This window comes from Haliotis asinina, chromosome 12 (assembly GCF_037392515.1).
Source record: "Haliotis asinina isolate JCU_RB_2024 chromosome 12, JCU_Hal_asi_v2, whole genome shotgun sequence".
Lineage (NCBI taxonomy): Eukaryota > Metazoa > Mollusca > Gastropoda > Lepetellida > Haliotidae > Haliotis > Haliotis asinina.
The window spans coordinates 6,275,346-6,298,973 of record NC_090291.1 but is presented as its reverse complement, the minus strand read 5'-3'; the positions used below and the strand labels follow the sequence as shown (position 1 = coordinate 6,298,973).

The 23,628-nt window shown below is 40.0% G+C and overlaps 1 protein-coding gene across 1 annotated transcript; it reads right to left on the bottom strand.

Moving 5' to 3' along the window:
- Positions 1-5,421: 5,421 nt before the first annotated feature.
- LOC137258893 (methyltransferase-like protein 27) lies at positions 5,422-21,723 on the bottom strand. Its single transcript, XM_067796590.1, has 6 exons — positions 21,543-21,723; positions 10,629-10,775; positions 9,922-10,050; positions 9,527-9,662; positions 7,259-7,357; positions 5,422-6,345 (listed from the first exon to the last, which is right to left on the bottom strand). The coding sequence occupies exons 2-6, from the start codon at positions 10,767-10,769 to the stop codon at positions 6,158-6,160; spliced, it is 693 nt and encodes a 230-aa protein (XP_067652691.1). The 5' UTR covers positions 10,770-10,775; positions 21,543-21,723; the 3' UTR covers positions 5,422-6,157.
- Between the last annotated feature and the right edge of the window lie 1,905 nt (positions 21,724-23,628).

Sequence of the window (23,628 nt, the reverse complement as noted above, 5' to 3'; positions counted from 1 at the left end):
CAATCAAAACTAAAAACGTTCTGGGAAATGATGACTATGACAAACAGAGCTGAATGTTGAAATAATGCTAAATAAAATAGAAAAATCTATCAAAAGATGGAAATGAAATAGGTCACCACCAATAGATCCCCGAAACATCACAGTCAGGACAGTATCGAGTGATGCTGGTCCCAGAGAATACGAATCAGATTTCATTCACATCTGCCGTTTGAATATAGTTGATTGATATACTGAATTTCATGGTAAAACACTGTCACTGTTGTGCGTTGATACTCCACTTAGACACTCTCCGTGGTGACCATGCCAGGCAGACCAGGTCCCAATCCCTTACAGGATAACACTATGATACCATCCTTTTTATTTTGCGTTTTATTGAGTGTTGATTTTATCAAAGCACTGACAGGGTGAAATGTACCTCCATGGGCATCGATGAAAGCATTGCATTGTCGGTACATGGAATGAATTAACCGCCTGATAAAGACCCTAGGCACTTGGATCCATACTCTGCGAAATGCCTGATACATTTCAGCAGTTGTCCGCCTTGGTTGGAGGTCATTCAATCTTCTTTGAATCTCATACCCAAGGCCGTCTATTGGACTTAAATCCGGACTGATTGCAGGTCATTGTAGTATTTGGATGCCATGATGTCTTATGAAGTCCAGTGTTACTCAGGCAGTGTGGGTACGAGCGTTGTTTCACTGGGAGAAATGATTTCTGTAACGTCCAATATGTGGTAACGTGGACAATATCAGCTTCCGTGAGATAAAAGCAGACTTTTCCAATGTCGATAACGTCCATTTCGATGGTGAGTTGCCCATGGGAGTCAGTTTGGGCGGTGATGAGTGGTGAGGACAGGACCACGATATGGTCTCTTCCCCTCAAACGTCGACGAACTGTATCGGCACTAATGGACCTGTTATGAGTCTCAATAATCTGTCTCTCTGGGTAAATGATCAAGCAGATGGTTGCTCGCAACCAGTCGGTCGTGATGTTGTGACGTTACTGAAAGTCGACCACTGCAATGGCGGCCGTGGATTGTCCTAACATGAACATTAAAATGAGCGGTTACCCTGCGTCCAGTCTGGACAACTTGCAGTCGTCCCAAGACTTGATTCCTCTAATCTCTCGTAGGTCATGGCATTGTGATTGTATCAAAACCAAATGATTAAGAATACAAAACAATCCAGTTCTTCTTGTCCGTTTGATGGAAAGTGTTCGCTGTCATTTGGTAATATTGAGAATGAGACAAAAGGAATTATTTGCCGGCTTACCCGCCAAGAACTGTAAGCACCTATGTTAAACGTAGACTGAGACACCTACCGACAGAACATATTCGTTCATGCAATACTGTAGGCGTTACATTATACTTCACCACTCACAATGACTTTAATATGAGGATCGAGTCGTTTATATTCACGTCGAATGAATCATCACTCCAAACCTTGAATGCGCCTAGTGGCTGCAAGAGTTGTATGGTTCCCAGGGAGTTGATATTGATAATTGTGCCGTTTGAGATTGATATCCAATGGTTAAGAGGAAAACAAAGTGACTTTGATCAGGTGATCTGTATATTGGGGATAAGTAAATACAAATAAGTAAGAAAAATGCTAAAATATAAACAAACAGCTTAGTATGTTACTAGGCGTAGTCAGCGAGACTGACCACGTGATCCCTTTGGTCGCCTTTTACGACAAGCATAGTCGCCTTCTATGGCAAACATGGGTTGCAGAAGGCCTAGTCTACCCCGGATCTTCACGGATCATTATTTCCAAGAAACCGATTGCGTAGACGGTATTGTGATTGCAGTTAGAGACAGGTTAGCATATTATGTCATAAAGTCCGAGCATAGTGACGGGTGAACTTTGGTCCTTGTGTGTAATCTGCAGTATCTCACAATACCAGCAATGCCCTGGGTCACTTTGAGTTCACCATAAAATATCTGACGTGATATTAAATATCCGAAGCGGTTTAAAATCATCTAGTCCTTGCATCCTTAAACAGTCATGAGTGAAAGGCAAGGTCATTAGTGAGTGCGCATTACGCAGTTTTAGCAAGTCTAGCAACATGACTTCGGGGACTCCTGAAATGCGTTTCACACTATGTTCCAAGGTGGGGAATAGAACTCCGGTCATCGGGGTCACGGGCGAACCGCTTGGCTATTTCACCGCTCCCTTACACGAAGCATGAATGCCAATACCAAGCTACCTTCCTGTTAAATACCAGCTATGTCTCGTTCTTGCCTATATTTGTACGTCACACCGAAGACCTGGGTTCGATTCCCCACATGGGTACAACGTGTGAAGGCCGGTGTTCCCCGACGTGACAGTGCTGAACTATTGGTCGAACCGGCATAAAACTGTTTACATTCATGGTATCGTGTGATATGCTGGGCGAGTGGGTGAGTTTAGTTATCGCCGCACTCAGCAATATTCCCGCTATATGGCTGCGGTCCGTAAATAATCGAGTCTGGACCAAACAATCCAGTGATCAACAACATGAGCATCGATCTGTGCAATTGGGAACCGATGACATGTGTGTGAACCAAGTCAGCAAGCCTGAACACCCGATCCCGTTAGTCGCCTCTTACGACAAGCTGAGTCACCTTTTATGGCAAACATAGGTTGCTGAATGTCTATTCTACCCCGGGACCTTCACGGGTCTGATATGCTGTGTATCAAAAACAGCCAGGGTAAAGAAAAGTACGCACTTGGAATTTCACCTTGGTGGAAAATGCGTCAACGGGGATATCGGTGGTTCTGGTCCATATTTGTCACAACATACTTTTCTTATAGATGTATATAATATGCTTCTCAACACTTGAACGGTGCGATAAACGAGGTGTTCTCCATGAAGTCGTATGTTTTATTAAAGACCCACCAATTTCTATAATGCCTATCAAACAGTTGGGTCATCAGTGCACCATGATTTTTGTAAATGACAGTGGTTGGAAAGTACACTCTCAGTGGTGGCGTTCGCACGTCGCACCATTGACCTAGTTCGATTCCCTACATCGGTGCTTACTTTGAAGTCAAATCCTGGTGTTTGGAATGATATTTTCAGAAACATACTCACTTGACAACTCTTAGCAATAAGCGGTAATAACGAACGAACACAATGCACATATAAGAAAGAAATATCCTCCTAAAGCACATGATCAGCAAGAAATCGGAAAAGATGTGTTTATTCAGAAGGTAAAGGGATGAAGATATGTATCTTCACCTGCAAAATTCCGTCTACACATAAACATGTGTTTACCAATCACCATCAGATGGTTAAAGGTGGGTGGCAAATCCGTTGTTTAGGTGACAACAGAAACAAGGAACATACGGTATCAGTCCAAGTATGGAAAAGACATCAGACATTAGACTGTAGAAGGTCAAGAGGTAAAAATTCGAATATGATTAAGAAAGATAACGGAACGTTAATGAAACACGCTCATTTCATAAAATAGTACGGTTTCCGGTAGCACGATAGGATTACAACTGGTCCCATCATAACAAGTTCCATTCTTGTCCAAGACGAACGAAACGCATATTGTCAACTCTGTGCACTGACTGGCGCACGTTCCGATACCTCCCGCCATCTTGGAAGTGTCAAACAGTTCGGTGTTTCCAGATCGTAGGACATCTGTCTGGTACAAATATTGAAGAACACTGATTGTATAGATCGCAACCATCATGTTTCATTTGTCAAAATGCACCCAAAAGCACTGGTACGTGTTTTGCACGCATTTTCGCAAAATTGTGATTATTGTCCCATGTACTAACGCTTTATGTTCCCGTTCCTGGGAAATCTCACCAGAGAAAGCCAAGATTGACGTCGGCGCAACGAGAACCAGTCTTTGATTTAAACTGACCATTGTTTCGTCATTTTATTATAATCTGATCTATACTTCTTTTACAGTAATTGGGTATTTTTTACAAAATAAGTTTTCCGTGCAAGCAATATGCAACACGTGTGGCATGACGTTTTGTGCACACAGCTAAACATGACTGACATCAGAGGAGTGAGTGTATTCTCGGGGACACCAGGATGAGTGATTTAAAACATTTAAGACAATATTTCAATAATATCACGCCGGTGTACACCAGAAATGGGTTTCATACATTGTGCCCATGTGATGAATCGAACCCTGGTGTTAGACGTGACGAGCGAACGCCTAGTGTTCCCTACTGTCCCCGGGGACACCAAAAAGATGTCTGTGGCATGTACTGAGCGGTGTCATTACAGTCGGGAGCAGTGGCGACACATCATATGCCAAATTTGCACATTACGTGACAAGGATATTCTTTTGTTTATAACAAACGTACTTGCTATCAACACAGATTAGCCCAATGCAATGCAGTGCACGTTTGTTTAGCATGATATGATAGACATACTACTACAACAGCATCGCTGAGATGCATACTGATATATAGCAATACATGAACGTGATGGTATTGACTTGCATTTGCAAAACATAAGGGGCGAGCTGGCTAAGGCGCCAGGCTAGTGATCCAGCGAGGTTGAGGTGTCGGGATCGAGCCCACCTGTGACCGGGTGTGAAAACCTTGGAGTCAACTCTGTGTGCTGACTCTTTCAGTGTAGTAACAACCCCTAGTGTACAGTACACAACCCTGTGCACTTAACAGAGCCCACGAATCCGTTGGTATATGACCAGATGTTGGCCACATGAATACGTGCAAACACCTATTGCTAGTTGCGTGTACAGCAACGTGCGGTGAACTTGGACAAAGTATTGTGACTATGTGTCCCAGTCCACCCAGCTGAGAATGGGTACCTCGTTAAGATAAGAGAGCCTTAAAAAAACTCTGTGCGCCAAGTGGCGGCAAGAGTTGTATAGTCCCCAGGGAGTTGAGATTGAAATATGACGTGCTGTTGACATTGACATCCGGTGATCAAGGAAAAAATACCATACCAGACTACTGCGTGGATATGTGCGCTATATCATTATCATATCATATCTTTTCTGCACATAGTGATTCAAAGTTATTCAAGAAAAAGAATTACGACCACGAAGTATCAAATGCGTTCGGCATTCCCAGCCGGGTAGATAGAAACTGTTACTTTCTTCTAAGCGGTGTACAGTGAAAATAATAGAAGAGCACTGGGCCAATCATAAAACGACATTTCTGTGTGTGACAAGATAAACTGTGATGAGGGCTTGTTGTGCCACAACATAAGAGTGACATGTAGTAACAGAATGAAGTTTTGCAAGACTTGCTCCTTCCTCACGAGGAGTAATAACTCACGAAATATTATTCTACCCACTGTCTGTGCTTGTTGTGTACGCGATTCTAGAATAATGATCTGAAAAAAATCAAGGTCCAGAAAATCCAAAGCCGGCATTGTCCATATAAATACTATGATCGATTTTCCGGAATGAAACCATCACCTCCATTCCAAAGAACATACAACCCATGCCGATCCAAAAGACTTTATTAATGGACGATAACCGGTGTCCTTTTGAAAAAAAAGACCTAGTTCCACTCAGATGGCACACGACAAGAAGTATAATTAAGAACTAACTGGAATATATCCTCAAAGGCAATAGTTATTGTGACACTCAAACTGCACACAGAATCAGTGTTAAACTTTTACTGCTGAAATGGAAAGACAAATATTTCAAGGTAGGGCCACAAACAAGAGTCAACAAGAAAATTGTATCCCGATGTGGAAATCAGTCACCTATTTTTATTCATTTCATATATTCATTTCGAAGCACAATATCCTTGGTTGCGTTTCTTCGACCACTGAAATACACATTTAATCTGGATTAAATGCAAACCTTCATTCTCAAGACTTCCAATTAAAACATTAATATGTCTCCATGAAATAGACAAAGTCCACACTGGGTTAGTATATGTCGACATAGAACGATGAAATATATCATATAAATGTGTAATCTATTATACGTACCACAAATAATAACTGACGTCCAGTCATATCATTAATACAAACAATACCGAACACGTGTTATTATGTGATGTTAAACAATAATAACTTGAGTCATTGTAAGTGTTAAAATGTCCATACAGAGGTGTGTTCAAAATGTGAACGAAAATCTAACAAGATAGTTAACAGGTATTGTACTAAAGGATTGCAATATTAAGATGAGTACTTAAGACTTTAGGAACAAGAGACGTCATGCAATATATCATTTGCGTATCACATGGACACTAACGGCGCCATCAGCCCCTTTCAAATAATTCTTGAAATGTTTCATTTGCACACGCTTCCATTTGCCATTTGCTTCCAGTGTTTTAAGTTGTCTTTTCAGTTGTTCTGCTTTACCATCGTCATGGGTGTACATCGTCTTCCTCCCGGTGTTGATGAAGTAGCCGCCTACAGAGGAATGAATGAATATATATAAGTAGGCGTTCATGTTTATGTCTTCTAATTGACAATCAGCCAGAGTTGCGTTTCTTTTGCAGTTCAGCACATATGTGTCTTCAGTGTAAGAAAACTGAAGCAATACAGTTTGCCATTTGGAGGAGAATATCAGCTTTCCATGACAAGTTAAGCTGTATACTGTTCCAATAAACGTGCTCTCTGAAACGCAACACTGGCTGTTTGTCAAATAGAAGACATAAACATGAACGCTTACTTTTATGAAATTTCATTTCTAAGAAATGCTTAAGCGGGACATCGCTTGTAAGTCAACAATAACAAAAAATAGGTCAATATAAACCGAACCTTGAACAATTATGTAAAGTGTGAGTGAGTGAGTGAGTGTGATTTTAAGCAGGTTTAAGTAATATTCCATCTTATCAATGCATTGTACCCCTGTGGAGAATGGAACCCAGGTATCCGGCGTTGTGAGCGGTAGTTTCAACCACTACCCTGCCACCATGGTATAAAAATAAAGAAGCGCTAGTTCCGACGTCTATTAGGGTTTTCTATTAGGGTATAATGCACTATCAAAGAAATCGTGCGATATTAGCCTCACCTATTCTAACAACGGCTTAGGAACCCAAGCATGTTTTAAAGCAGTCTTTGAAATAAGTCAAAACCCATCCAGACATCAGGGCTGGCAACTTCAAAATGTTACCATCTCTAAACAGATATAACCAAACAGGGCACAAGGGTATGGTGTATTTACTCAGATGTATGAATATCTAAAACATTGCCAGGCCATCGGGCTGGCAAGCTGTAAATTTAGACCATCCGTCAGAAATCTACACTTTATTTCATACACTGTTTAAAGACGAAATGATGAGGTACGAGGAGCCTGTTTAACTGTACCATAAGAACGAACCTGGTTTGACTATCCTTATCAGTTCTTCAAAAGCTGTCATAGGTAATCGTTGCAGTATTTCAGTACTGAATCCACACATGACAACGGCGTCGTATGTATCTGTAAAATAGTGTGTAAAATATGACACAACCACCACATTCACGGACTGCATCTTGCATTCCCCTAGGTCACACATGTGTTGGTGGAATAATATGGAATACAGACATGTGATTACAGGAGTATTATAGATAAGGCGGTTTCTTGTAAATGTGGCCATTGCAATTTTGAAGCGCCTGAAAATATCAAGCATTGTCTTTTTGCATGCACTGGGTGTGATAACATAAGACATAATCTCAGAAGTGCCAGACCTCCTTTCACCAAGCATTAAGGTGATCGTAAGTCACTAAGGTAACCTTAGTGTAGTGTTAATGGATGGGAGTTATGGGTAACCTTAGTAAAGGTTGCTTCGTGAAAGGAGTCTCTGTACTTGAGGTTGATGATGCATTTTCTTTAGAAACACTTTTGGACACTAATATCATATATGGGTCTGTGCAAAGGACAATTCTACCTTTTGTCACGTCATCTGGAAAATAGGATGTAATCTAAACGGGCTCTTGAATGGCTTAGACAGACTTACGTGGGGATGTCAATACGTTTTGAGCCTTGAGCATTTTTCATACCCAGGTGTCACAGCCTATGGTACGACATTGAACCTTGGGGTGTAGCTGATGTGATATATAAGTTTTGGTATCCTACCCACAGAAGTTATTGAACAGCTCACATTGACAGAAAGAGACCCCCCTCACGGCAGTGAAAATGAATAACATTGAGTATAGAGCAGTAATTAAGTTTTTAGTTCTTGAAGGAAACTCGGCGAAGAACATTGAAGAAAGGCTGTCAGCAGTTCATGGGAAGTCTTCCCCCTCATCTGCTACCATCAAACGATGGGTCAATGAATTTAAGCATGGTAGAGAAAGTCTTGAAGATGACCCCCGTCCAGGTCGCCCAACAACAAGCACCTGTCAGGAAACCAGATACAGCAAGAATTCAGAAGATTTTCACTTTAGGCTAGTAACCTGTGATGAAACCTGGATCCACTACTATGATCCTGAGAGCAAACAAGAATCCATGGAATGGAAACATGTCACTTCTCCCAGGACCAAAACGTTAAAGCCTCCAGATCAGTGCAGAAGGTAATGGCGACAGTCTTCTGGGATAGAAAAGGCGTCATCCACGTAGATTACTTACCAAAAGGAAGAACAGTAAATGAGGAATATTACGCCAACTTGTTGAGGCAAGTGCTACAGTCGATCAAGGAGAAGCGCCGGGGCAAGATCAGATGTGGTATTCTTCTACATCAAGACAATGCTCCAGTACACACCTCTCGCGTTGCAGCCGCTGCTGTCCAGGAATGGGGGTACGAAATCTTGCCGCATCCCCCCTACTCTCCAGACCTGGCACCAAGTGATTACCATCTGTTCCCAAATCTCAAGAAACACTTGCGTGGTCGTACATTTCAGGATGATAATGAGCTTATTGCTGCTACTGAGGCTTGGTTTGAGGACCAAAATGGCGCCCTCTACAGAGATGGCATCAGCGACTGGCACTAAAGATGGAACAAGTGTCTTGACTCACAAGGGGACTATGTTGAAAAATAAATGTGGTTCATACCAATATTTTGTGTTTTTCTGTGCAAGGCTCAAATCTTATTGACATCCCCTCGTAGTTCTGTGGTTTCAAATCATTCTAAACACATTGCCAGCTGAATCTAAGGCTTTTGTAATGAATGAGTATTTCATATTTCAGAAACTAAATTGAGTACTTAAGGTTTTTAATCCGTAACACAAAACAGTGGTGACTCGATATATGTACCCATCTATCCAAATTGATTTTGATAGTTTCGTTTCTTTTATCTAAACAATTGCTTGTGAAATTGTAATAAATTTAAATGATATATGACGGTTTATTACATCAGTTCAATGGTTTTGGTTTGGTGCAAGTAGGTCTCTTATTGGCCCACGTCACCCTTAAACTATAAAACCAAACCAAACCTTGTCATCTGTCGTTGTCGGTAGTGAATAATTGCCAAACTCTGGTACTCCTTATCATGATCCCATATGACGGTGGGGACACCAGAAATGGGTTTCACACATTGTGAACATGTAGGCAATCGAACCCGTTCGTTCGGCGTAACAAGTTAACACCTGATCCACTTGGTCGTCATATTGGTATGTGCTCTGTTTTAATGAATAACACAAAACCGTTTCTGTATTTATGAGATTTACCCACCTGTTGAAATGTCAAGCGTATTTTCTCCTAAAATGTCAATAATGTACTGGTCATACAGTCCTTTAGCTTTAGCTTCCTCCAGCATCCCGGGACTGGCATCCAAGGCGTCCATCTTCAGGAACCCATATTTACGGAGCTAGTGGACATATATTCTTTTGGTATTATTCTAGAAAATTAGAAATTAGAGATACAGTAGTGTTTAGCATATTATTAAATCATCTATACACAGGGTCTTAGATTTTCATCAAATTTTGTGACCTAGTTTCTCTTGGTACAATATGAAAGGAATAGGATGTCTTTTTACCAGTAAATGGTATTCCATACCTTCTTTACACTGCTATAGTGCATCCTAAAATGGGTGTGACAGTTTACAGGGACCATTGCATCTTATATACCTCCACAGCACAGAGACCAGTGCCAGCCGCGACATCCAAAAGACGCACGTTTTCTCTGTCCCTTGGGAAATATTCCGCAACAACGGCAGCCGTCTCTTTAGGACCATTGTAGTTGCCGACGACCATAACCTGTGCACAATAACCGTGTTCTATGTAATTACAAAAGCACATGGCATAAGAAAACTGGAGCAATGTTTATTGCAATTTTGAAGCGAATAGCAACCTTCTATATATATGTAGGCTGTATACTCTTCCAGTAATAAGAATGCAATTTGCTATTTTGCCAGAAATACCGTTTCTTATAATCGTGCTAATCTAACGGTACATACGTATTAACATGTGTGTGTGTGCGTGTGTGTCTGTGTGAGCATTTGCAACACTGGTGCAATATATGGAGGTCGTTTATCCAATGCCAATGATCACCTGATTTGATACCTGATGAAACAAGCAACATACACTTCCGTAAGAGGATGCAAATTAAGATTTAAAACTTTTTAGGAAATGATGACCAAAACTCAGTCTAAACCAATGTTTGGATGAGTCTATATGGTTTGGTTTTTGGTTTTGGTTTTTGTGCGGTGCGGTGCGGTGCGCTGCGCTGCGATGTCGTGTCGTGTCTCGTGTCGTGTCGTGTCGCGTGCGTAATATGTGGATGTGTGTCTTGGGCATGAACGTGCTACCACGCAACTGTCGCAGCGGCAACCTACCATATCATACCGGTCGCTTGTTTCCGAGTAGCGGGAGTATATAACGGTATCTTTTTCATTTTTGTCCACAATCTTATCCAAGAGATCTTGTGCCACAGCCTTCTGTTCTTCCGTTGCATCTGGAGAATATCCGTCACTCATTGTTAGCTGGAAATACAAAAATACATATCAATAAGTTCAAATGAAAATATCTTTGTAAGTACCATCTTAAGCAGTCAGGACTCAGATGAAGATGGAATGACATGTCGTAGATATACAACAACGGCCATAAGTCAGGCTGAGCAATACGCTGTGAATTGACGAGTTCAGAATAACGGGAGTTCGTGGGCGGCCATTGTGGCCCACTAATAAACATTTTATGCACATTCAGTGTATTTTGTGGGTTTTTTCTTTATAGCATAAGACATCTGTTTCATACGAACATCAGAATGCATCTACAGACCCATGCAACAAGTATATCCATAGACTTACGTGTTAATTTTGTGTAGCATAAGTAAGTTTCCTGAATTTAATTTTCGTAAGACAAACGTCAAATTTTGAACATTTGTGGGGAATCATCTTACCTACAATCGCATAATTTCTGTTGCGTATTTATCGAATGGCGACATGTGGCCAATGCCCTGACATCCTCTAACATGGCGTGCATGATGGAACCATACGTAAGTTGATAAATGTGATATCATTAGTGAAATAGTAGTCGAAAAAGTGAACTGAAATTGTGTGAGCAGAGCAGAGATAATTTCCATTTTGCCAGTCAAAGTTTACGAAGATCCATCCTAAACTCACTTCATGGAAATAATTTATGCTACACTGATATAACATGTAAGTCCATGGAAATTACTAGTGTCCGAATACCTTTTGCACGGGTCTGTACCTGTAAGCGTCTCTGTAAGGGGTGCTACCGTCAGGACAATCTGGAGAATCATGAATTATTTCCCAATGAAAGGTATCATGAAGCTTTAGCATGCTGTTAGTACATGGTGAGTATGTATCTTATTGGTATATTCAAACAATATCACGCCGGGGGACACCAAAACTGGGATTCACATATTGTACCAATGTGGGGAATAGAACCCGGGGCTACAGCATGACGAGAGGATGATTTACCCACTGGGTGAACGGCGCCGTACAGGGTGAAGGACACCACAAAGGTCAGCAATGAACTACAAGAATGCGTAGTACGTAATGTCTGTTGCCAGAGTTAACGTATCGGGGGAAATATTCTTTCTGCTATGTAGTTCACAGGTATGATCCCTTTTTTTTTTTTTTTTTTTTTTTTCGGGGGGGGGGCACATTTGACTTGTCTTTGCATGTGCTCGTGATGTTTGCCACAAGTGGTCAGGATACGCTCACCCTTTCAAGAACACATTATCAGTTGTTCACTGGTCACGAGGAGAGCATGGGTTGAGGTACCGTCCATGTTAGTTTATCTTACCGAACACCTCAATCTTGCTGGTTCTTTTGCCCGTAGATATTACCTTAGTAAAGTCGCCGCGATATAATTTTTGTTTGTTAAAATTTATTTATTGAAAGAGAGTCACCCTAGCCATCGCTAGATTTTGCGGACGATACAAGAAAAACAGATTTAGAATTATCTCCCTTCCATTGATTTTCATTCGCAACACAAGATTTAAAAAAGTAGCTACTACAAAGTACCGAATGAGTTGCTAGTGGCAGCGGGTGTATAGCAATGTACAACGCTTGTCAGCGGGCTACATTAAAAATAACAAAAGACCGCTCAGCCAATCGGAAAACGATATTTATGTGTGACATAAGATAAAATGTCATCACTGCTTTAAACTGATCACTGAATAATTAATTTAGTGGATACCGCTTTGGCAACAATTTGACAAGTATCGAAGAGTGTTTGCCGATGCTATTTTCAAAACTCGACAAGTGCTTGTACTTAGGTACTTGTAAATTGTAAAGCGTTTTGGAAGTGACACGAAAACATGGCCATGCTGAAGTTGAACATATTATAGCTAATTAATGTCCCATTTGATAGCGTTTCTTAACCGTGAAGTAATGTTCAAATGATTGATGAAATATAAAGCAGAAAGTGTCGAGTGTTGTGCAGTGTTGCGTTTGATTTTTAATTGATTCTACATGACGCCTGTTTGCAGCAAGTTTATCTATATAGTCAAGAACAGTGCACATCATCATGATCAAGGAAATGATCCACTTTTGGTGGATTAGATGCTTGGAAGTATGGACATAAATCTCACTGCACACGGTAGCTCATATATAGCCATCGAATTTATGCTGGTGAAAGTCATGCCTTTCCTTTTATCTTTTTCCGATAAGAATCATATGTCCCTTACCTAATGTCCATGGATCCTCAACAGCATTTTCATAAAAAACAATCATAATATTAAAACTTGGTGCTATTATGTCACAAGTACAATTGTCACCATGTTATATTACCAGTTATCCAACAACAACAATGTCTACAAGAACATAATGCAGGGCTTCATTCAGCAACACTGACCAACTGCTTTCTGAATAAGGCTAACATCGTTGTTTTGCTGTGACCAGCATGTTCTACCGACACGAATCTGATAGAACACTTATGGGACTACATATACATGGATCTACAAATTAGAAGGCTACCAGCGACTCCTGTCGACACTCAGCTACTGGAACAATGTCTCCGACGGGAATGGCAACGGATCACACCTAACGTCATTCGTTGCCTTATGCCGTCCGTGCGTCGACGTGTTTTGGCGTCTATTGAAGCTCACACTTACTATCGATTCAGCATTTGATAATATTTCGTTGGGAAAGGGAGCCATGTTGTTTTGTGCAAAGGTTCAGACAATGATATCACGCATCTGTCAGGGTCAGAACAAGTACTTTCGACTTTGTATGAAATGAAATTGTGCATATTAGCTGTCAAATCATATAGCCCATTGAAGTTCCTTTCACGTTTGGTATAATACTGTATACTTTCTGTTGTTGTTTAATGTATAGTGTACATGATGTCAGAGTCATTGAGAACTACTACTGTACAGATGTTTCTATATTTACAACTCTACCTAATAATGTGACAGTCTCCTGATCTTAGTAGTGACAGTGATGACGTATGAACAACTGACAACATGAGAGGTTGATGTTCCCATGCTTAAATGAATTGCTAAAATCCACCAAAACCTCCTAAAACTAAATATATAATAACGTATAAATCTTAAATTGATCTGAATGAAGAAGGGAAAATAAAAATTCACAAATATACCCAATACAACTTGGGGACCTTGACCCCCATGCACCCTAATCGGTTGCAAGAACGTATTTTGCAATTTCTGAAGAAAATATGCAAATACACCGAAAACAATACTCAATTATATTTATTATAACCTAGAGGCAAAACTATATTTGACAATATGCAATGTTTAGAAAGTTGGAGGTTAATGGGTTGTAGGGAGGATGTAAGGTTGGTGAGTCCGGCTGTGGGTAGATAAGTGAATGAGTGGGTAGGTGAGTAAATAAGTGAGTCAGTATGTATGTGAGTATGCTGTATGAGTGAGGGAACAGCTGGTAGGTGAATATGCACATGAGTCAGTGAGTTTTCAAAATTATCAAAGCGGGCAGATTTTATTCTTGAAATATATTCGTAACATAAATATGGATTCGCACAACACGCCAACAACATATGTAAGTGCCGCACCATCAGACATAACGCAATATAGTCAATATTTAATGTCAAACGAAGTACGGAAAAATATTTCCACTGAGACATGAAATGCATAATGATAGCAAAACGTCTACAAGGTATATTAAATGGTGCATAGTAATTGCATACATAAGGATTTAGAATAATTTGAATATATTTGAAAGCAGTACGTACGTATGAACCATTAGGCCAAACCCGTTAGTGTAGAAATACATATCTGATTCTTATTAGTAATAGCAAGTGCAAGACAAGGATAATTGCAGATAATCTCCAATGGATATCCACATGCACAATTCGGAGTATTTGTATATGTACAATGAGTGTTAAACCTAGCATGAGGCGATCACGAAGTATTTGACAAAATCTAATCCGAAAGTTGTATCGAAGAGAATATTTCCTTGTTGGGTCTGTAATCTGGTTCTGACCGATTTTGCCGATTGGGAGTGGAATATTTCGGATGGCAAATGGTTCCATAAACGTATGGTGTCTGGTAAAAAGGACCGTGCATACGAGTCTGTATGACAACAGAGTGTGCAAATACTACTAATATTTCTCAGAATGTAAGAACTTAAAACTTAACACGGTCTGGAATTAAATTAGAAAAAGAAGCATTTTGGAGTAAGGTTAGGAGGCTTAGTTCTGATTTGGAATCAACGAGTAACAGACATTTCAGTTATCTTCGCTGATTGGGGGCAATTTGTTAAATATAAACTCAAATTTCATTTGAAGTTTGCTCAAAATATCATACGATAAACGCTGGACGTTCTCATTGATATAGTCTGTGTACTATTTCTAAACAGCACACTGCATTTTCATTGGGGTATAGGTCAATGGTTTAACCTCACTGTGCCCGCTCCCTGGTTCTTGTCTTAAGGATGTAATTTTCAGTTATAGTCTGGTCTGGATAAAGATGAGCTGTGAACACGTTTCATGCCAATGTTCATAGCTGAAAATAACCCATGAGCGAATATTCAAGATTACATATTTAAGATACTGATTTGTGGAAAGGCAATATGACCAAAGTACAAACGATATAACATACGACTGTACAATGTTACTTTCTTTTGTTTTACACATTCAAATACATGTTGAAGAAGTTTAGTAGCTAGATTTAATAATCAACTTTGCTTTTTCCTCCCCAAAATGGACAACATATATAAACATTTGAAAGCATATCTTTGGCGTTTCAATCTTCATTAACGTATCCAATACTTAATACAATTAAGGCAGACAGACATTTTATTCAGTAGTACTGGCCACATGGCTTATAGTACAACTGAGGTTGATTGTCGCATAAACAGTCACGTGTTACTATACTTTTGAACAACTTTCGTGGATTTTAAATACATGTTTTAAATACAAAGCAAGAGAACGCACTCTACGCATATTTTTTGTGAGCTTAAGATATTTGCTATTGACTGCTTACAACAGGTAACAGTTTTTAATTCTGGAAGGTATTTCAGCCTTAACTGTGCATATTTATCACACTTAAATAATATATGTAGCTCACCTTCCAAATCACCTGAATTACAATTTGTACAAACAGCATCTCTAAGTTCATTGCATTTTCTCTGACGGAACGAGGTAATTTTAAAAGTGTGCAATGATATTCTAAATTTACACAATGCTCTTACAAGTGATATGTCCTGAAAATTATGTGTGTACATTTCAGTCTGAAATATTGATTTAATGGAACTATAGTGGCTGAGATAGGTGTAAGTACAGATAGATTCATGCCAGGTTTGAATATATACATCTTTAAGTCTTTGTTTAAGTATTGACAAAACCATATTATCATCACCAACACTCTGGAACATCCAGACATGAGCAAAACCACATAGAAAAAGAAGGTGTCGAACATCTGAAACCCAACACTGTTTTCCATTATCATCGAGCTTCTTTCATATACGGTAACAATGATAGGGATAACGACAAACATCCATTTTAAGTAACTTTAACCAGTGTTTGATAACTCTTACTTGGCTAGAAACAAACAATGCTTAGCGGCCTGTTTCCCCTATGACAGTTTTGTTTGAAGGAAATTTCCCTGTTCCCAGAAACGTCTTAAAATAAGTAAAATGGACTTTTTCAATAGCTTCATAATACTTGACTCCCCAAATTTCGGAGCCATATAGGAGTATCGGCGATATTTTACATTCAAATATTGAACATGCTGATGAAAAAGAAATAGATTCATTTTGCCTGAATAACTTTAAAAGTGGCATAATTGCTTTATAAGCCTGTGGGGCAAGATTTTTGCATGCTGCCGACCAACGTAATCTTGATGAAAACATCAATCCAAGATATTTATAATAAGTAACAGTTTTCAAAAGGGAGCCATATAATGTCCAGCTTTCGTACCTATTTACTATGCCACCACTTCTAAATACCATTTCTTCGAGAAACACTCCAGCACATTTAACTCTTTTTGAAGACCGACGACTGTGTAATCAAACAAAACAATATCGTCGGCAAAAAGCAATAACATAATACCTTCAATTTCAGCAGACACAAAAATACCACGTGAACAATCAGTATGGATACAGCTGGCTAATTCATTAATGAAGATAATATATAAAAAAGGACTGAGAATACATCCTTGGCGAACAACCCTACTGGTACAAAAACTGGGCGTGACACCAGACATGGTCTTAACACATGATTTCACCCTCGTATTCATACGCTTGAGAATGTTGTAAAATTTACCATGAAAACCTTTAATAAGTAATTGATATAGTAACTTTTGTCTATCTATAAAATCAAATGCTTTCTTCAAGTTAATAAATGCGCAATAAAAGCGACCTTTTGGTTTACATAGATATTTTGTGCAAAGAGACTGAAGAGTAAATATATTGTCTATTGTTGAGTATTTTGGCCGAAATCCTGCTTGTGCCCTTCAGTAATAAGGTTGGTAACATCTAGCCATACCCGAAGTCTTCTTTCTATTATGCTAGTGAACATTTTCCCAGATACATTTAAAAGCGAGATGCCCCTGTAGAAGGGTCAGAAAGTGATCTTGATTTATATAGAGGTATAATCATTCCCAGATTCCATGCGTCTGGAAATGTGCCAGTGTCCATTATTTTATCAAAGAAACATTTCAGGTACGGAATGATAAGATCAGCAGAACATAAGAAATTTTCTGCAGGTAAACCGTCCGATCCAGGGGCTTTTCCTCGCTTTATATCTTGAATTGCTTGCTTGATTTCCTCACAAGATATTTCATCTGACAGCAGCTCATCAGCTATATGAACATCAGGGCATTCTTCACAAGAATGCTACTTAACACAATCAGACACGTGTTTGTCAAAGTCATCTTCATTCACCACAACATCAGGGTTTAACAAATTATTAAAGTATTTAAACCACACATCAGGAGAAATAGAGTTTCTGGAACAGTATGTCCCAACAGCATGTTTTATCGTTTTCCAAAAGAGTTTACAGTTGTTACTTTTAGCAGCTGCATCTATCTCATTTAATAGCTTGGTGTCATATTGTTGCTTTTTCAATGCACAACATTTCTTAAATTTTGATTTTGATTGGATGTATCGGCTTAAATTTCCATCACAAGTGTATCTTCTAAACTTATTGAGATACATATACTTTCCAGTTTTACGCTTCTGACAGTCACCATCAAACCATGGTGGCTGTACCTGTCGATGTTTCAATGTTGTGGTAGAGCGCCTGATACCAGTGTTATTTCCGAACAAACACAGGATGTCTGTTAATATCAAAACAGCTAGATTCATGTTGTTTTTATCCAGAAGAGCCATAACATCATTCCACATCAGCTCAGTGTTATAATCGATAATCGAATGTAAAAAATCAATCCTCCGTTCATCAGGTAAAATGTATCTGGGTTGTATTAACAAAGGCATGGTGGTAGAGTCAACGGTTTCCAATTTCTGAGTAATTATATTCGTAAATGAATATTCAATAGGCATATGATCGGATTCCGTCCATGGAACAACGGACATGTCAACAATGTTAGGAAATAGACAGGTGGATACTATAAAGTAGTCTACAATACCGCAACCAGATGTAGACACAAACGTGAAGTTGCTTGGAATATCGGATTTCATTCTGCCGTTCACAATATGTACATTCAATAACTTACACATTTCCAGTAAACACTTTCCATAGTTGTTTAACATACTGTCGCTGGAATGACGAGCAATATTAAAATCATCAGCTATGTACTCATTACCAACAGGCAGATAGTCTGAATTATCATCTAAAATGTAGTCTGGAACGTTTGTAGTTATTGAATCGAAGTCACCACCCAGAATAAATCTGCAGTTTTCACCAAATTTAAATGACAAATGCAAGAGTTTATTTTGTAATAAATCAATACCATTGTCTTCTTTTAATGTATATAACGCTGAGCTTTCTGGATGCACATAAACAGAGCATAAAAGTAGTGGGTGAGACAGTTGTGCATTGACAACTCTGATGAATATCCCATTTTCCCAGTGGTGAAAGATCCTCTCAAAATATAATTCTAACTCCCTTTTTATACATACAACTAGACCGCCGGAATATCTGCCAAGAGCACCCAGTCTTGAAGAATCACATGTATAACACTTGTATTCTTCAAATATATTACCAATCACAGCACCAGCATCATTACTCATAGTTTCAATAAGGCAAAATATACCGTATTGTTTACAAAAGGAAATGAAGTCCTCATTTTCTAGTTTAGATATCAACCCGTGAATGTTCCAGACAAAGAATTGAGAAATATATTCTGTATAAACACATCGTGGAGAGGATTCAACTGAGCCACGGCCAGCTTCCTATTTCCTTGCTGTGATCTCTGTACGACGCGTTGCTGAATCCGCGGTGGTGATCAGTGTAGTCCCAGGTGAAGACGTGCGTGAGGTTATTGAACCTCGTCGTACCCAGTTACGTCGTCGCCCGACCTGACGAATGTCTCCTTCAGCTTCATCACAGACGTAAATATCCCCCTCTATGATCAGTTTATCATACCTGAGAAAAGATATGTCATTGTTCTTACGGGCTGATTTCAAAAAGGGAAATAACTTGGTTCGTAACCCTCGTACACGCTCGGTGAAGTCTTCTGACACTCGATACTCCGTAGTTTTAGCTTACGGTTACTTTTCACTGCTTCAAGAACAGAGCATTTGTCCTCGTAAAAAGTAAACTTCACAATAGTGGGTCTGTTAGGCCGATTTCGAGTTGAGACGATGAGCTCTCTCAATTCGACATTTGAAATTGTAGTTATATTTAATGAGTCCCTCATAAAAGTGCTCACCTTGTTCTCGGTTTCAACCCATGTCTCGCCTCGTTCATCCTGCAGACCATAAACGATTAAATTATTTCTTCGTGATTGTGCTTCCAGATTGTCACTTTTTATCTCTACGTTTAGTACTTTTTGTTTCAGGTCATCGTTTTCTTCACTAAGAGCTGATAGCTTTTTATCATATTCTTGGGTAAATGTAGAAAGTTTATCATTTACTGCGGCAATTTGTACCTGTGTTTGTATCAGCGTTGTAGCGAGATCATACAGGGTGGCCGGGTCATCATTAATTCCTGCAAGCAAACATTCGCCAGATACATACAGTCTTGTCTGTCTGCCCTCATCTGCTAGTCGTTTGTCTAGTTTAGGAGACCCAGGGTTGGATTCAACGTCACCAGCTACAATAATAATGCCAGTGTCACAATTGTCAACCGCAGTCCAACACGGATCCCACTGGGTAGCCTTATACCGGGATATATCCGACCATGCTTCTTGCCTCGGGTACAAAACAGTCCAACTTTACCCCTCCAAGCTTCGATTCCTATCCCCATTGTTCAGCAACCAAATCTGGGCTATCTTAGGAACACCCAAAGAACAATTGCAACTTCACACGTACTATTCAAGTCCTGGAAATTCATTTGTTGCTCCGGTAAACAAACCACCGCCATTTCATTAATAGTCACGTGACGTAGCCACCATTAATTTGGTAGAGAAAATAGGTGGAAATCTTTCACGCTCCCCGTAGATACAGCGTTCGTCGATTTATACTAGTATCTAAAATTCTAATGTGAGATTTCTTGCCAACTCTCAAGGTGGACAGATTTCAGTGTATGATGGACATTTGGTATCAACAGCAGGAAGGCTACAAGTATCTGTTTTCAAGACTCAGCAATTCCATTGTTTCATGTAAACAAGGACAAGCCTCTGGCTGGAAGAAAGACTTTCTTTGCATACGTTTTTATTGTCTGTACTTTTGTAGATCTGTGTATTTCTGCATGTAAAAGACAAACGACTTTAACTAATCTCTCCATTGTCTGCCTGTAACCATGTTTGATTGCACTAGTAACCCAAACAAAGGCAGCGATCACAATGAAGTGTTCCCAGTAGAATATGGAAGGTTGGAATTTTGATCCCTATTATTATACAGGCTTTTGTTATTTTGACCTCTTTGAATGTTTGTGCACGATTCTGTGCAACCTTGGCCATGGCGGGTGGAGAACCCAGTGGACGCCACAAATATACCTCACATGTGATCTATGTTTTCATTTTGTAAACCAATCAGAAAGTCCCATTTAAATCTATTTATATCTCACACTTTCATCTATGGAGATATTTAGAATATGAAGACCCGTGATGGTCCCGGGGTAGAATAGGCCTTCAGCAACCCATGCTTGCCATAAAAGGCGACTCAGCTTGTCGTAAGAGGCGACTAACGGGATCGGGTGGTCAGGCTTGCTGACTTGGTTGACACATGTCATCGGTTCCCACATGCGCAGATCGATGCTCATTTTGTTGATCACTGGATTGTCTGGTCCAGACTCGATTATTTAGAGACTGCCGGCATATAGCTGGAATATTGCTGAGTGCGGCGTAAAACTAAACTCACTCACTCACTGAAGAATTTCGATTACTTCCATGCATTACCAATTTCAAAAAAAGGAAGGCATGTTTTTTAACTATTATAGAATTGCGAACTGAATGACGCAGATGAATAAATGTTTTGTAATATGCAGTACAATGAAGCTACAATGCTGTCTACATGTAACGCCGCCATATAGCTGGGGTGTTGTTGATTTAAACAACGAACATCACCAACGAACCTGTGTATCAGCCTAACCCGTATATTACACTCGTATAGATAAGTCCACGAACGAGAACACTATCACGCTCTGCTTCACACACACAACCACTCGTCTTACACGGTCACTGCAATAGAATGCACACCTGGAATGATATGTCTAGCAAACAGCAAATATGAACTTACCTTAAAACCCCGTAGCAAACTGACTGAGCTGAATACCCGCTCGGTGCTTTACACCACCCAATGTTTTACACTGATAAGACCTTCTTGTTGTTATGATCTTCAAAGCTCCAATTCGAAGCACAATCGTTTCATTAGAGTCTATTCAATCCCCAGCACATACAAGCAAGCGAAACCTGTCACTCAGTCCATAACATATAACTATGAAACAGACCATAAGTTAATGCTGTTTCTACATCTGTGTTAATCTAAATTCATAGCTTCGTGCATAGTTGGATGTTAACTGACTGCACATTAATTGCAGTAAAGTAAAGGAGCGTTGCCATGACCACAACTGTGCCGTGGGCAAGTAAAACTGAATAAGATTGATTAATACTGAATTTGTCAACCGTGAAAAATTACCAGCGACATGTATAGACAGAGAAACTAACTGAAACTAACTAAAAGTATTGAGTATCCGAGATGCTCAGTAAATAATGTAACGAATAGGCAAAAAATGTCGTTACACCGTACCTCAAACTGATCCCCGGAACAGCATATTTACGACAGTATGAAGGATGCGAGAGTCAATGACTATAAGCTAATGCGTTCCTAATCATGAATTCAACTCCGATTTCACATCTGCAGTTTGAATAACGTTGAGGCCATGACAGGCAGGCCGTGTTGTATTCCCATACAGAATAGCAATGTCGTACCATCATTACGTATGATTTTCATTTCAGAATACGTCGTCACAGAAGGAGTTCAAGTTTTGATGGTCAGGTTAAAGTTATGTAAGTTATCATCCTGTCGATCAAAAAAGCTCGGTTCTATTCGGAAATTTGAATATATTTGTTTGCTATTGTTCAATAGGCAAAGACATTTGGCCAGTCACATCTACACGCGGAGACAAATCTTATAATAAAGTATGTTTCAAATAAATCCCAGAATATGATTTTAATTATAAAAAGGTAATAATATCTGAAGAGATATGCTCATCTAACCAACCGCACTGGTAGAGTAGGCTAGAAAGCAGCAGTTTAACCCACTCAGCCACTTTCTGCGGCTAAAAAAGTAAAGACTAGTTAAAAGTAAACAGGAGAGAGGGTAGATAAAGATAACTCCAATACTTATGTAGTTCCATATATCCTTCTCCAAGGTCATCTTATGATCGCAAAGGCCGCTGTTGACCTAGTTGTTCTAAAAGAAAACTTAACCTGTTCCAGGGAAATAATCAGTAAGTTGATGTGTCAGAGGGTAATGAAGAACAATCAGGTGACATCGGTAGACTCCTCCGAAATCAGCCAAACGTTCGGGGAAACACTCCTAATTCAGCGTCTTGGACCTTTCAGTAAGGGTGATTTACCCGGAATTAAATGTGTATCGGTAAGTCCAGAAATAATGGCAATTCGTAACGGCTATTAATTAATCCTATGTGTTGCTGGAGGACAACTTGCAAGCATTTCATCCAACATGAGTGTGTTTTGGGTCTTATCTGCGAGATGATTGCCATGTTCATATCAGTCAAATTGTCAAGGTGTAGCACATGGCTCCCCTCACAGTGACACTTTCGCCCCCATATCGGTCAACCTGAGCAAGGGTCCATTTCGACGTGATAAACAGGTACTCTTCGTCATGTCACTTACCCATGGACGCTGCCAGTTTTGTAGAGTCTAGAATAGTACGTTATTGAATCACTGGCCAATCAACGTCGATGTAGTCGTTGCAGCACAGGGCCAAAACAGGGTCTTCTGGCGCGACGTCCATGTTCTCCTACACGATTACGGGTGGTTTACGCCTCACGCCTCACGCCTCACGCCTCACGCTTCACGCCTCACGCCTCACGCCTCACGCCTCACGCTTCACGCCTCACGCCTCACGCCTCACGCCTCACGCCTCACGCCTCACGCCTCACGCCTCACGCCTCACGCTCAAACCAGACACTGCAGTTCCTCAGATGAAGTACCCTGATGTACGGTTTTTTCAGGGGGGATTTGTTGATGTTGATCAGATAAACGACTGATGGTGAACATTGATGTGACGTGCAAATGCAGATGTGAGACTCCCCAGTGTCCTGACGTCCTATGACAATTTTTCGATTTACAGCTGT

Bases quoted from the DNA above. Each gene is read 5' to 3' on its own strand.
- LOC137258893 (XM_067796590.1), bottom strand. From the start codon at position 10,769: ATGAGTGACGGATATTCTCCAGATGCAACGGAAGAACAGAAGGCTGTG. The intron at 9,663-9,921 runs GTATATAAGATG...TATGTCCACTAG, and splicing joins CTGGTCTCTGTGCTGTGGAG to CTCCGTAAATATGGGTTCCT. The intron at 7,358-9,526 runs GTGGGTAAATCT...ACTATTTTACAG, and splicing joins TACGCTTGACATTTCAACAG to ATACATACGACGCCGTTGTC.